Genomic DNA, 13734 nt, shown 5'->3' with positions numbered 1-13734 from the left:
ACTCTCCAGAAAGTAGGCATAGAGGGAACTTACCTCAACGTAATAAAGGCCATATATAACAAACCCACAGCCAACATGGTTCTCAATGGTGAAAAACTGAAACCATTTCCACTAAGACCAGGAGCAAGACAAGGTTGTCCACTCTCACCACTATTATTCAACATAGTTTTGGAAGTTTTAGCCACAGCAATAAGAGAAGAAAAAGAAATAAAAGGAATCCAAATCAGAAAAGAACAAGTAAAACTGTCACTGTTTGCAGATGACATGATACTATACATAGAGAATCCTAAAGATGCTACCAGAAAACTACTAGAGCTAATCAATGAATTTGGTAAAGTAGCAGGATACAAAATTAATGCACAGAAATCTCTTGCATTCCTATACACTAATGATGAAAAATCTGAAAGTGAAATCAAGAAAACACTCCCATTTACCATTGCAACAAAAAGAATAAAATACCTAGGAATAAACCTATGTAAGGAGACGAAAGACCTGTATGCAGAAAACTATAAGACACTGATGAAGGAAATTAAAGATGATACAGAGAGATATACCATGCTCTTGTATTGGAAGAATCAACATTGTGAAAATGACTATACTACCCAAAGCAATCTACAGATTCAATGCAATCCCTATCAAACTACCAATGGCATTTTTCACAGAACTAGAACAAAAAAATTTCACAATTTGTATGGAAACACAAAAGACCCCAAATAGTGAAAGCAATCTTGAGAACGAAAAACAGAGCTGGAGGAATCAGGCTCCCTGACTTTAGACTATACTACAAAGCTACAGTAATCAAGACAGTATGGTACTGGCACAAAAACAGAAATATAGATCAATGGAACAGGATAGAAAGCCCAGAGATAAACCCATGCACATATGGTCACCTTATCTTTGATAAAGTAGGCAAGAATATACAAGGGAGAAAAGACAGCCTCTTCAATAAATGGCGCTGGAAAAACTGGACAGCTACTTGTAAAAGAATGAAATTAGAACACTCCCTAACGCCACACACAAAAATAAACTCAAAATGGATTAAAGACCTAAATGTAAGTCCAGACACTATAAAACTCTTAGAGGAAAACATAGGTAAAACACTCAATGACATAAATCACCGCAAGAGGGCTTCCCTGGTGGCGCAGTGGTTGGGGGTCCACCTGCCAATGCGGCGGACGTGGGTTCGTGCCCCGGTCCGGGAGGATCCCACATGCCGCTGAGCTGCTGGACCCGTGAGCCATGGCCACTGAGCCTGCGTATCCGGAGCCTGTGCTCCGCAGCGGGAGAGGCCGCAGCAGTGAGAGGCCTGCGTACCGCAAAAAAATAAATAAATAAATAAAAATAAATCACTGCAAGATCCTTTTTGACCCACCTCCTAGAGAAATGGAAATAAAAACAAAAATAAACAAATGGGACCTCATAAAACCTAAAAGCTTTTGCCTAGCAAAGGAAACCATAAACAAAACGAAAAGACAACCCTCAGAATGAGAGAAAATATTTGCAAATAAAGCAACTGACAAAGGATTAATCTCTAAAATCTACAAGCAGCTCATGCAGCTCGATATCAAAAAAACAAACAACCCAATCCAAAAATGGGCAGAAGACCTAAATAGACATTTCTTCAAAAAAGATATACAGATTGCCAAGAAACACATGAAAGGATGCTCAACATCACTAGTCACTAGAGAAATGCAAATCAAAACTACAATGAGGTACCACCTTACACCAGTCAGGATGTCCATCATCAAAAAATCTACAAACAATAAATGCTGGAGAGGGTTTGGAGAAAAGGGAACCCACTTGCACTGTTGGTGGGAATGTAAATTGATACAGCCACTATGGAGAACAGTATGTGGAGGTTCCTTAAAAAACTAAAAATAGAACTTCCATACAACCCAGCAATCCCACTGCTGGGCATATACCCTGAGAAGACCATGATTCAAAAAGAGTCATGTACCACAATGTTCACTGTAGCTCTATTTACAATAGCCAGGACATGGAAGCAACCTAAGTGTCCGTCGACAGATGAAGAGATAAAGAAGATGTGGCACATATATATAATGGAATATTAGCCACAAAAAGAAACGAAATTGAGTTATTTTTATTGAGGTGGATGTCCCTAGGGTGTGTCATACAGAGTGAACTAAGTCAGAAAGAGAAAAGCAAATATCGTATGCTAACACATATACGTGGAATCTTAAAAAAAAAAAAAAGTTTCTGAAGAACCTAGGTGCAGGACAGGAATAAAGACGCAGACATAGAGAATGGACTTGAGGACACACGGAGGGGGAAAAGTAAGCTGGGACGAAGTGAGAGAGTGGCAATGGACATATATACACTACCAAATGTAAAACAGACAGCTAGTCGGAAGCAACCGCATAGCACAGGGAGATCATCTGGGTGCTTTGTGACCACCTAGAGGGGTGGGATAGGGAGGGTGGGAGGGAGACGCAAGAGGGAGGAGATATGGGGATATATGTATATGTATAGCTGATTCACTTTGTTATACAGCAGAAACTAACAAACCATTGTAAAGCAATTATACTCCAATAAAGATGTTAAAAAATAGTATTAATAATATATGACCAGAACATAGGCTGTCAATTAACCAAGCATGAGTGAGTAAAATCCAACAAAATTTTCTGTATTTCTGATTTTTCCAATCTATTAATCACAGCATAGTAAGAATGCCCCAAAATATGAATTGACCTAGAAAAGCAGAGAAAAAGTGAAAATAAAGTAAATCTTATTTCACATGTCAGGAACATTCTTAATAAAGTATGCATAATGAGAGGCAAATGCAATTGTAATTAAGCATGAAGGCAGTTACATATTTCCCATGAAACAATTATGCAGAATATGTAAAAATAAGAGTGTCAGTAAGTACTTCGGGGAAGCGCTGGCATTTCATTTTACAACAGATTTCTTAGACACAGGAGACCAGAACATTCATAAGATCACTCCAAAGTCCTATTTAAAGCCACAGAGGTGTTGCTACCAGTCCGCTTACCATTTCTTCAACATAAGGGTAAAGCATGTCTCCAAAGTATTCGGTAGATTCGATTGGAAGCTGTGCCGGCAAATTGTCAATGGAGCACATCAGAATCCCAGAGCCTTCGACGCTAGGAGAAGCAACGTGCTTTATTCGGATGGACAAAATTTATGTGTAAGCGCTAACTTTCGCAGATGTCTACTGCGTTATTTACACTTCATAATCATTTGTAATCTTCTACCACAGTATATAGGAAAATAAACAAGACTTTTCAAATAAAACTTTTCCCTTCTTCACAACCCATGGAAATGTAGTATGTGTGTGTGTGTATTTAAGTGCTCAAATCTGAATGTGGTTTTTCTACCAAATTTTTTAATATGCTTGAGCGTATCTCTGGAAATTTGCATAGCCTTCATAAAGCCGTGAAATATTGAGTATTTTAGAGTAGTATATCAAAGGAAGTAAATGATGCATTATTATGTGTCTCTCCCCATCTAACAGCTTTAGCAGACTCACCTGTCATGAATAATATGCTGATCTGCATCATACATGCAGAAGGGATGCTCTATTGTCGTACACTCAGTCATAAACTCAATAGATCCTCCGGTGTCAGCTGAAATGTCACATATTGCCACAAGTCTGTAAATAACATCAATTTACAGATGAACATGGATCTCTGAAGTCTCCGACAGAATTTAAAATGAGTAAAAATGAAAGGTGCTTGAACAATTTTCAATGTAGATGCTAAATATTTCCTAGGCTCCTTAGCTCTTTTTCCTACAGCTCACATGTCAGGAAACTGTTCTTTTGGGATACAGAGAATCTTCCTAATAGGAGTTTTAGTCTCCCCAAGCAAAAAGAAAAAGAGGAAGAGGAGATGGATAGAGGAAGATAAGAAAGGAAAAGAGATAAAAGTAAAAGAAAAAAAAACCCTCCTTATACATACTACTATATATAAAATAGATAACTAATAAGGTCTATTGTATAGCAGAGGGGACTCTACTCAATACTCTGTAATGGCCTCTATGGGAAAAGAATCTAAAAAAGAGTGGATAGGGAAGTCCCTGGTGGCTCAGTGCAGGGGGCCCAGGATCAATCCCTGGTCAGGGAACTAGATCCGCATGCATGCCACAACTAAGAAGTCCACGTGCCGCAACTAAGACTCAGGGCAGCCTAAATAAATAAATATTAAAAATAAAAAAGAGTGGAGATATATATATATATATATGTATAACTGGTTCACTTTGCTGTACAGCAGAAACAACACAACATTGTAAATCAACTATACTCCAATAAAAATGAAAAAAAAAACCCTCCCTAGAGAAATCATTGACAACAGCCTAAAGTTAAGCTAGTCAGCCAACTTTAAATAACTTAGCAAGTTCGACTACACTACCTCCACCCCGCTTAGTAATACATAATTTTATGTGTTATTACATAGAAATCTCTGGAATTATGAACAAAAGTCTCAGCCCAGGATTCGAAATCCTTTTGAGGTTGACCCCAATTTTCCTGCCCGATCTCTAATTTCCACTTGCCCATATAAACCCTATACAAGGGCTACAATGTCCCACTCACTGTCTTAAACTGTGCTTTGGTGGCTCCATAGTTATCAAGCACCAATCCTATCACTTGAAATCCTTGTTCTCACTCCTCCCTAGAGACTTTGCGGAGCCCATGCTCCCACTTTCTTCTAAACTCTTGCGATATTGATTGCTCCTAGCATTCCTTTGGAATTTAATTGATGCCAGCTACATGCCTGAGGGTAGCAACCACATTTTTTCTTTATCTCTCAGCTTAGCAGAGTGCCAGGCAGACCAGGTGCTCCACAAATATTTATTTATTAACGAATTCATTCAACGTTTAGTAAATATTTGAATGAACATTATATGTCAAACAACGTACTGGGTACCTGTGGCCAAAACAAATAGGGCCCCTATCCTTAAGGAGATTAAGTTCTAGTAAGTTCTAGTAAGGCAGGAAATATCATAAACACAGGAAAATAAAAATCATAAACACATGAATTTCAGGGAAAAATATAGTAACAGACTGAAGAGTGATGGGAATGGGGAAGCAAGAGACGACCTCTCTGAGGAGCTTACTTTTGAGCTACGTGTGGAGTCCCATAAGAGAAGAGAATCTCAAGAAGGAGGAAAGGAAATAGACTCACAAACATAGAAAACAAACATATGGTTACCAAAGCGCAAAGGGGGTAGGGAGGGATAAATGAGGAGCTTGGGATTAACAGATATATACTACGATATATACAATGGATAAAAAATGAGGACCTACTGTATAGCACAGGGAACTATATTCAATATCTTATAATAACCTATAATGGAAAATAATCTGAAAAAGGAAAATATGTATATATATATATATATGTATATATATACATACGTATATATATATATGTAACTAAATCACTGTGCTGTATACTTGAAACTAACAGGGCATTGTAAATCAACTAGACTTCAATAAAAAAATAAACTTGCTCCCTAGAGCAAACAAACAAAAAAAAGAAACTTTGCAATCTCAGTTATCCCTAACATGTTATCACCGAGTCCAGCTGATCACTTAACACAGTTAAGCCCAGAACACTTTTTCTAACTTTCGGGATGTCACCTTATACATATATATATAACTGAATCACTTTGCTGTACACCTGAAACTAACAACATTGTAAATCAACTATACTTTGATTAAAAAAAAAAAAAGAGGGAAGGTTAACTGTCAAATATTTCCAAGAGATTAAATAAGATACGTCAGACAACTGGTTATTAATAGTCAAGTCCTGTGCTATGTGGGTCCCCTATGTGTGATACCCTCACAGTGGGCCTTGCTGCTGAAAACTGCCATCATTGCTAAAGTCCTTACTTGTGTGGCAGTGCAGGGCAGCCTTCAACACCAGCAACTGAGGACTTGCCTGGAGCCAGGAGACTCTGAGCATCTTGGCGGGTTAGTAGGCGAGGAGTGTTTTGTTCCCAGTAGATTCCATTAATTAAACAAGTTGTATAGGGTGCAATCTGTAAAGCAGATTCCAAGGTCAGTGAGGTAGGAAATAGCCTTTTTCAAAGCAGTGTGCTGAAAGAGAGCTATCAGTAAAGTTCATGAGAAATAATTTAACGTTATTTCTAATTGACTTCGTTATTTGCCAAGTCAGTGGCCACCTTTCGAAGCAAAGACGATAAATACCCACCCAGATTTCAGTGGAAAATTATCTCATTATAGAAAAACATATGAATATAAATACATTAATATTTGTGTTCTATAATGCCTTGCATAGCCAAGAAAAAGGAAATAACAGAAGTTCAAGTGACCAGCTGCTCTATTTCCAGCTCAGCCTCTAGTAGCATGTGATCTAAAGCATGCTACCTTAACTTCTCTGGGCTCTGTTTTCCTTACCTGTCAGATGGGGATAATGCGTACCCTATTCCTCAAAGGAATGCTGTGAAGATTAAATCAGATAACATCTGTAAGCTCCATGGGCAAATGCGCTACATGCATGCATACATGGTAACTAGGTCATTTATAAGTTTGGGGATGCATCCAATCACCAGTATTTCTGTGACTGGGGAAGAGAAGGGATGGAAACTTACTGGATTCAAAATTTTTCAATTTGAAACTAGTTTTATAATTCCTGTTTCTCAAGCACCTCAAGCATTTTCAAGCCACAGGTAAGAGTTCTTCTATAATATGCTCTACATGCTATAACACTAAATTTCATACCAGAATCTAAAAATGTTATATTGTTCAAATACATTTAAAATTATTTAAAATATTCCTTTTCACAATTAGATGCATGCATTTTTTTGTTGGTTTATTTTCAGAAGGACTGTTGCATGACCAATGGCTACAAAACACACAAATATATTATCCTTCTTATAAGACGAGACCAGAGTGTCCCCATCAGAAGGAGGATCTGAACTGGAAGTAACTTTTGTACAGTGGAGATGGGTCTTCCATAGCCATACTGTTTCACTCTGGTCCCCTGTAATCAATGGCATGTATTTCAAGATGGCTGGCTGAGGTTGACTGCAATTTGTGGCCATAGAAGGGATAGAACTATGTTGAGAACAACTCTCATAGACACTATGGTTTCTCAACAGTACTAACTAATTCAGGGTAAATACAGAAAAGAGTAACCCACAGGAAATGGTTTAGAGCAACTGGGCACATGCAGACCTGAAGGAGAAACACAGTCAGTGAAGCAATGTGCATACCCATAGAAACTACCAAAGCCACAAAGCAAAGGCCACTCCAAACACCAAGAAAAGCCAACACCACCTAAGGACAACTCATAATACCCAAAGGACTCACCACAAGTCAATATGGAGAACTGAAAACCAATGTACACAATCACAATCTTTCTCCTTCAAAGCAGCCTAACTATAGTGTATCACGAGCAACCAACTCAAAAGCGAGGCATGATACTCACATCAGTATTAAAACGGCTTATGTAGCGCTCAGGGTATTTGTCATACTCTACAGGATCATAGATACCATCTGTTTTCCTGACGAGATGATGATGGCGACTTAACACTGTCCCGTACACTTTTCTCAGGTCTTACAGAGGAGAAGGGAATTAGTAAAGTGGGTCACAAATGATAAAGGTTTATGGTGATAAAATATTATAACACTGAAACTGTTAAAAAAACAGTAAAAGATACAAACACTCGCCCTCCCCGCCCTCCCTACCTCCATTTTGGGAAACTTCTTTTAATTCATGCGGCTCCACATATTCACAAGGTAATTCATTGAAGATTTCTTGGGCTCCCTGTAAATAATGCATGAGTGAAAACTCTAAAAATCAATCCGAAAAGAGCCAATACGATTTCCTGCAAAGGTTCCAACTCCTTTTCCCCACAATCTTATAGCTCAACTTGCCCTGCCCTGCAACTGGGACCACAACACGGAAGCACAGGTGAGCCTCTTGCATGCAGCCTGTGAACCAACTTTTATTCCCATTTAAACACCACTCATTGGAAGGGGCTTTAATTTTTTTACTTAGTTATTCAGCATAGAAGCAAGGGGGTTTAAGAACTGACAGTACGATAAAAAGATTTCTATTTAATTTTTGCTCCATTGCAGAAATTATTTCAAGTGGGGAAACTATATTTCCTACTTATATCAGATGGCTATCTCACAGTATAATATAAATAGTGATGTCCTGTTTGTAAAATATTTTCGCTGAAGAAAGATCTATTTTGCAATTACGAGTTTCTCTATGGGATCAAAAAGACATTCTCGAAACTACCCCAGAAGGAAGAAAGTAACAATAGTAGTCTTGAGTTAAGCCTCTTAACATCTTTTGGCAAAACTCCAAATCTTGTAAAATTTACATCCTGGGGTCACTTCCAAATTTTGGGATATCTCAGTGATACAGGTAAAACAGAGCACCCTAAGAATAGACCTTTACACAACAAGGAGTTATCCCTCTAAAAAGAAAAAAAAGAAAAGAAAAACCATTCAAAGCCTCTGACAGCTTGGAATCAACTCAAAGCAGACACTATGTTTGGACCAGTACTGCACTTTACTGTGGGAAAAGTACATGGGTAAGAAAAGTACCAAGAACAGAATGCCCAGTCGTGGAAAAGAAGGGCTCTGAAATGTTACACAAAATGCCCACATCCTTTGGGTTAGTGTCAGAGTTTCAGACTGCTTTACAGAAAGAAGACAGTTGGAGCATACCTTAGATACATTACCAGTCCCTGTGAACACAAATGTTAAGGGCCCTATCGACTTTGGCATCAATCCCAGAGATATTTCATAGCCAGTGTCTCGGACAGCTTGCACAGCCTGACTGCTGTTCCTGTAGTTATGAGCCATGCCAATGTGCTGCAAGCAAGCACACGTGGATCACATTAGTCTACCACCTGAGACAGGTTTCTATTCTTAAAATGTCACATGTATTTCAAAAAAAATAGACACAATAAACATCTCACCATAAAAGGTGTGTGATGTCCCAAAGCAAGGAGCCTTAAACCCATTCCATGTAAAATGTTGATCATCCCTGTTGCAGAATCAGACCAACAGAAAGACCATTAGTTGGGAGGAGTTGAAGCTGTTCTCTCTACCTGTCCTCCAACCTGCTCCGTGCTCTGAGAAAGCACAGACCACAGCATCTCAGATTTGGAAGGGGCCCCAGTAGTCATCTTATCCATCCCCTCAACTTTCTGCCATCGAAAGCGTTAACCCAGCTGCACCCCGACCTGTCCCCTCCACATCCAATCCTGCTAAAACGGAAAGAGTGCCCCTCTTTTTCTCTAAGGTTAATCTTTCCACCTTTGCTCCAGATCCCATCCCTTCCTGTCTCTCTCAGGAATTTACTCTTGAATTATGTCCTCTCTCTATCCCTCTCTATTGGTTCATTCTTATCAACATTTAAACACGCCTCCATTTCTCTCATACCAAAAACAAATGAATAAGCAAAAAAGAAGTCACCATTGACCCTACGACCCCTCCCCCCCATCGTTTCAGTGACCTACACAGCTAAACTCGTGGACACTTTTCAGATCTTGACTTACTTGTCAGAGGTATCTGGCAATGTAGAGCCCCTCTTTGTTGGGACTCTCTTCCCTCAGCTTGCCTGGCTTGAACATTTTCACCCTACATTTCTGCAGGCTCCACTTCCCATGCCCATTCCTTTTATATTAGTGCCTTGCCCTTTGCTTGGTATTGGTCACTCTCAGGATTCTGTCCCAGGCACTATTCTCTTCAATCTCTACATTTTTCCCTTAGCTAATCTCATGCATTCCTAAATTTCAAGTACTCTCTGTATGATGATGACTCCAAGTCTGTATCTCTAACGCAGGTATTTTATTTCAAGACCCAACCAACCACCTTATGGATTTCTCAATCTGGATGTCCTTCACGTAGCAGAAACTTAGCATGCCTGTAACGAAGACCTCAGCATCCATTCTCCCCTTCTTTTCCGGAAGGGAACTTTCCCTCTCCATATCCCTGACAAATTTTCTTTGACCTTTTTTCTGATGTCAACTTTTAAAGGAATAATTTACATACAACAAATCACACCAATTTAAAGTCTATAGTTTGATAACTGTTAACAAATGCACACACCCATATTACCACCAACATAATCAAAATACAGAATATTCCCATCACTCCAGTCAATCCTCCCCGAACTTTGGCCCCAAACAACTACTGATTTTATTTGTCTCTATAGATTCGTTTCTTCTACAGTTGCATACAAATGAAATGTTAAGTATTTACTCTTCTTTGTGTGTCTGCTTTTACTCAGGAAAATGTTTTTGAGATTCGTGCATACTTTGTGCGTATAAGTAGTTTCCTTCTTTTTACTGCTGAGGAGTGTTCCATTCTATGGATGTACCACAGTTTATTTATCCATTCCTCTGCGGATTGTCTGGGCTATTATGAATGAAGCTACTATAAATAATTCTTTACAAAAAATAATTTGTTTCTCTTGATAAATGCCTATGAGTGGAATTTATTTTGTACATTGATATGCAAGTGTTTTATTTATTCTTGAGATGAGTCTTTCAAGGATTTGCCTATTTTGTCAACGTTGTCAAATTTATTGGCTTATTCATAATATTCCCTTATCATTTTTAATATCTGTGACATATATAGTGATGATTCCTCTTGTATTCCTAATATTGGTAAAAAGTGGCTTCTCTCTCTTTTTTTTAAAAATCAATCCAACTGGAGGTTTATCAATTTTATTGATTTTTTTTTAAAAAAAGAACTGGCTTTTGATTTTCTCTATTATTTTCCTGTTTTAATTTAATTGATGTTCCCTCTTATCAATATTATTTCCTTCCTTCTATTTGCTTTGGGTTAATTTTGGGTTAATTTTGGGTTAATTAATTTATTTTTCTAGCTTCTTCTGATGGAAATTTAGATTACTAATTTAAGAACTTTCTTCTTTTCTAATGAAAGCATTAGAATGCTATAAATTTCCTTCTAAGCACCACTTTACCTGCATTCCACAAATTTTGGTGTGCTGTGTTTCAAATTTTCATTCAATTCAAAATATTTTCTAATTTTTCCTGTGATGTCTTCTGGACTCATGGGTTATTCAAAAATACATTGTTTATCTTCCAAATATTTGGAAGTTTCCTATATATCTTTGTATTATAATTCCAAAATCAATTTTATTATAGTCAGAGCACATACTCTATGATTTCAGACCTTTTAAATTTATTAAAAATTGTTTTGTGACCTAGCATATGGACCATCTGGATGAATGTTCCACAGGAAAGGAATGTGTTCTATTCTGCAAGTTGCTGGGTGGAGTGCTGGGTGCTCAAGAACTTCCACTGATGTCAGGGCGGTTGATAGTGTTTTGTGTCCTCTATCCCTACAAATTTTCTGTCTACTTATTCTGACAATTATACACCTTCAAGTAGTCTAATCTGATATAGAGTTATAACATGTGGTGTTTCTCAACTAAAGATGGTTCAAAGTACTAACTGGGACAAAAATCAAGTACTGTTTTTCCCCAAACTCCAGCTTGTATCCTTGCTAGACTGCTCCTCTGTTGGCTCCTGTCCCCATACCTTTTCTCCCTCTTTTACCCCTTTCTTCCATTCTTCAATTTCTCATCACCAAACTGACCTCTCTTTCCAGTCTTCCAAACAGTAAAAATTAAGAGCCTAAGCATAGCTGTTGTCCTTCTCCCTGCTCTCTTTTTCTTAATTTTTGTAATAAATATAGTTTAATGATTTTATTTTATTCCCCTGATATTCATCACCCTTTGTCACACCCCCATGTTTATTTTTATTGGTGGAAATGAACACTCCCATCCCCTTGCCACAAAAAAGAGAGAACGCAGTTACTCCCCAGGCAAATTTAGAAAATGGGTGATGTAACAGCCTTGGCATACCTACCTGCCACACCTGCCCACTGTCCAAACGCCACTACCCGTATTCCTCTATGATCCACCATTTTCTCATAATCAATAAGTCGGATTTCCTGAAGAAACAGTAAAAAATTTCTCAACCAGACCCATCCAGCTTAATTTGAATGAGTACAAAACATATACGAGCAAGTGATTATTTCACAGTATTCCCTCATAAAATAGATCTTGACTTGCCAGGTGCACCATGAAATATTTAGAAAATGCTGGGTCACAAACCAATGATAGGTTTGTGATGAGAAATGAAAGAATGGTCCTAGCAGGGTGCTAACACCCCTTGATAGTAGGCAATAAAATAACAAAGGCATGATTTCTTTTAACTTTTAGCCCAGCACCACTGACAAATATATCCACATACTGCCCCCACTCATCCTCACATCCTTCCCTCTAGTCTCAAAAACCACAAGTCTTTCCTGAGACTAATCCCTGTGAGCTAGATGCCAGCTTTATTCTATGTCCTCCAAGACCTCTCAAACTTTTTCTTTCTTTTCTTTCTTCCTTCTTTACACTGTTCCTTTCCCTCAACCATTCTAAATACACCCAGGTCTCTCTTCTACTTTAAAAATAACAACTATACACCCTCTCAAGTCCATACACACAAATCTATCTCATTCTCTCTCTCTCTCCTTCTGTCTCTCTTAGTATCTCTCTGTTTCTCTGTCTCTCTCTTTTTTTCTCTCTCCAGCCTTTCACAAGCGAACTTTATTTTAAAAGTAGCACAAGCTGCTTGCTCTTCACTTCCTCACCTTCAATAAAATCTTGTCCTTCCTCTTTCCTTGGGAATCTTCCCTCTCTCTTGGAAATGTCCTATTACCTCATGCTTAAAAACTGCTGACACATTGGAATTATAGAATGTTTTAAATAGTCTCTTTCCTCAAAGATGATATAATTTTTGCCATGTGCTTGGATTTAAGAATATTTAATATTAATCCAACTCCAAGTAATTTGTTACAAAATGTTGCCCAAAAGCAGCCCTGCTGGGTCTGTTTTCATTAATTTTCTTGAAATGAACGAAACTTCATATAACCAAAAAGAAAAATGTTTCTAAAGTACTTTTTGAGGAGTTTTATCTGCTTAAAGTGAAACATTCTTCTATAATACTATTTCCTTTAATTACTTTTTGAATTGATTCTTATGAAACACTGTAAATTAACTACAGTGTCTGTTTAGTGAATCTGAAATTAGTAAGAATGTATTCTACAGGTTTATGTAAAATACATTTTCCTCCATTACTTTTACTGTTTGTGAAACTCTCCTGTCCTCTACCTATCGTCAGATCCAAGTCTAGTTTCTAATGCTCTAACATCCTTACCCCAGGACTTAGACCTTGGACTTCTCCATCTACAGTCACTCCTTACCCTCACCCAGTCTCATGGCTTTAGATACCATCTAGTCTCTGACAACTGAAAAATGTGTATCTGGAGAAGCTGCCCTCCTGAGCTACAGACTCACATCCAATGGCCCACTCAGCATCTCCCCTTACATGTCTAATGGGCAAATTAAACTCGACAGGCCCTAAGCTCAAATCTTCATCCTCCCACCCAAGCCTGCTCCTCGTGCAGTAGCATCATGTCAATCTAAAGCAACTCCTTTAAGTTACTCTAACCAAAATCCTGGAGTCGCCTCTGACTCCTCTCTTTCTCTCATAGTCCACATTCACCTCATCCATGAATCCTGCAGGATCAGACCTCTAAAATACATCCAAGATTGTCCATGTGTCACGACCTCCACTCCCGCCGCCCTCAACATCATTTGCAGCCTAGCATCTGGACTAGTCTAGACTAACAATCTTCTTATCAATTTTGCTCTCCTTCTCCAGTCTCCAACTTTTATTCACAGAGCA

At 38.3% G+C, this 13734-nt stretch overlaps 1 protein-coding gene across 1 annotated transcript in view; it reads right to left on the bottom strand.

The window, feature by feature from the left end:
- AASS (aminoadipate-semialdehyde synthase) overlaps positions 1–13734 on the bottom strand; it is a 69660-nt gene that overhangs the window by 42855 nt on the left and 13071 nt on the right. The window contains exons 4-11 of the mRNA XM_060156791.1: positions 11863–11947; positions 8938–9005; positions 8684–8830; positions 7691–7769; positions 7431–7558; positions 5870–6018; positions 3509–3631; positions 3011–3122 (exon numbers count right to left, since the gene is read on the bottom strand). Coding sequence (XP_060012774.1) covers positions 3011–3122; positions 3509–3631; positions 5870–6018; positions 7431–7558; positions 7691–7769; positions 8684–8830; positions 8938–9005; positions 11863–11947 — 891 coding nt within the window. The remainder of the gene's footprint in view (positions 1–3010; positions 3123–3508; positions 3632–5869; positions 6019–7430; positions 7559–7690; positions 7770–8683; positions 8831–8937; positions 9006–11862; positions 11948–13734) is intronic.

The sequence above is a fragment of the Lagenorhynchus albirostris genome, chromosome 8 (assembly GCF_949774975.1).
Source record: "Lagenorhynchus albirostris chromosome 8, mLagAlb1.1, whole genome shotgun sequence".
Taxonomy (NCBI): domain Eukaryota; kingdom Metazoa; phylum Chordata; class Mammalia; order Artiodactyla; family Delphinidae; genus Lagenorhynchus; species Lagenorhynchus albirostris.
Note: the sequence above shows the minus strand (reverse complement) of the source record. Positions and strands in the feature narration are given on the sequence as shown.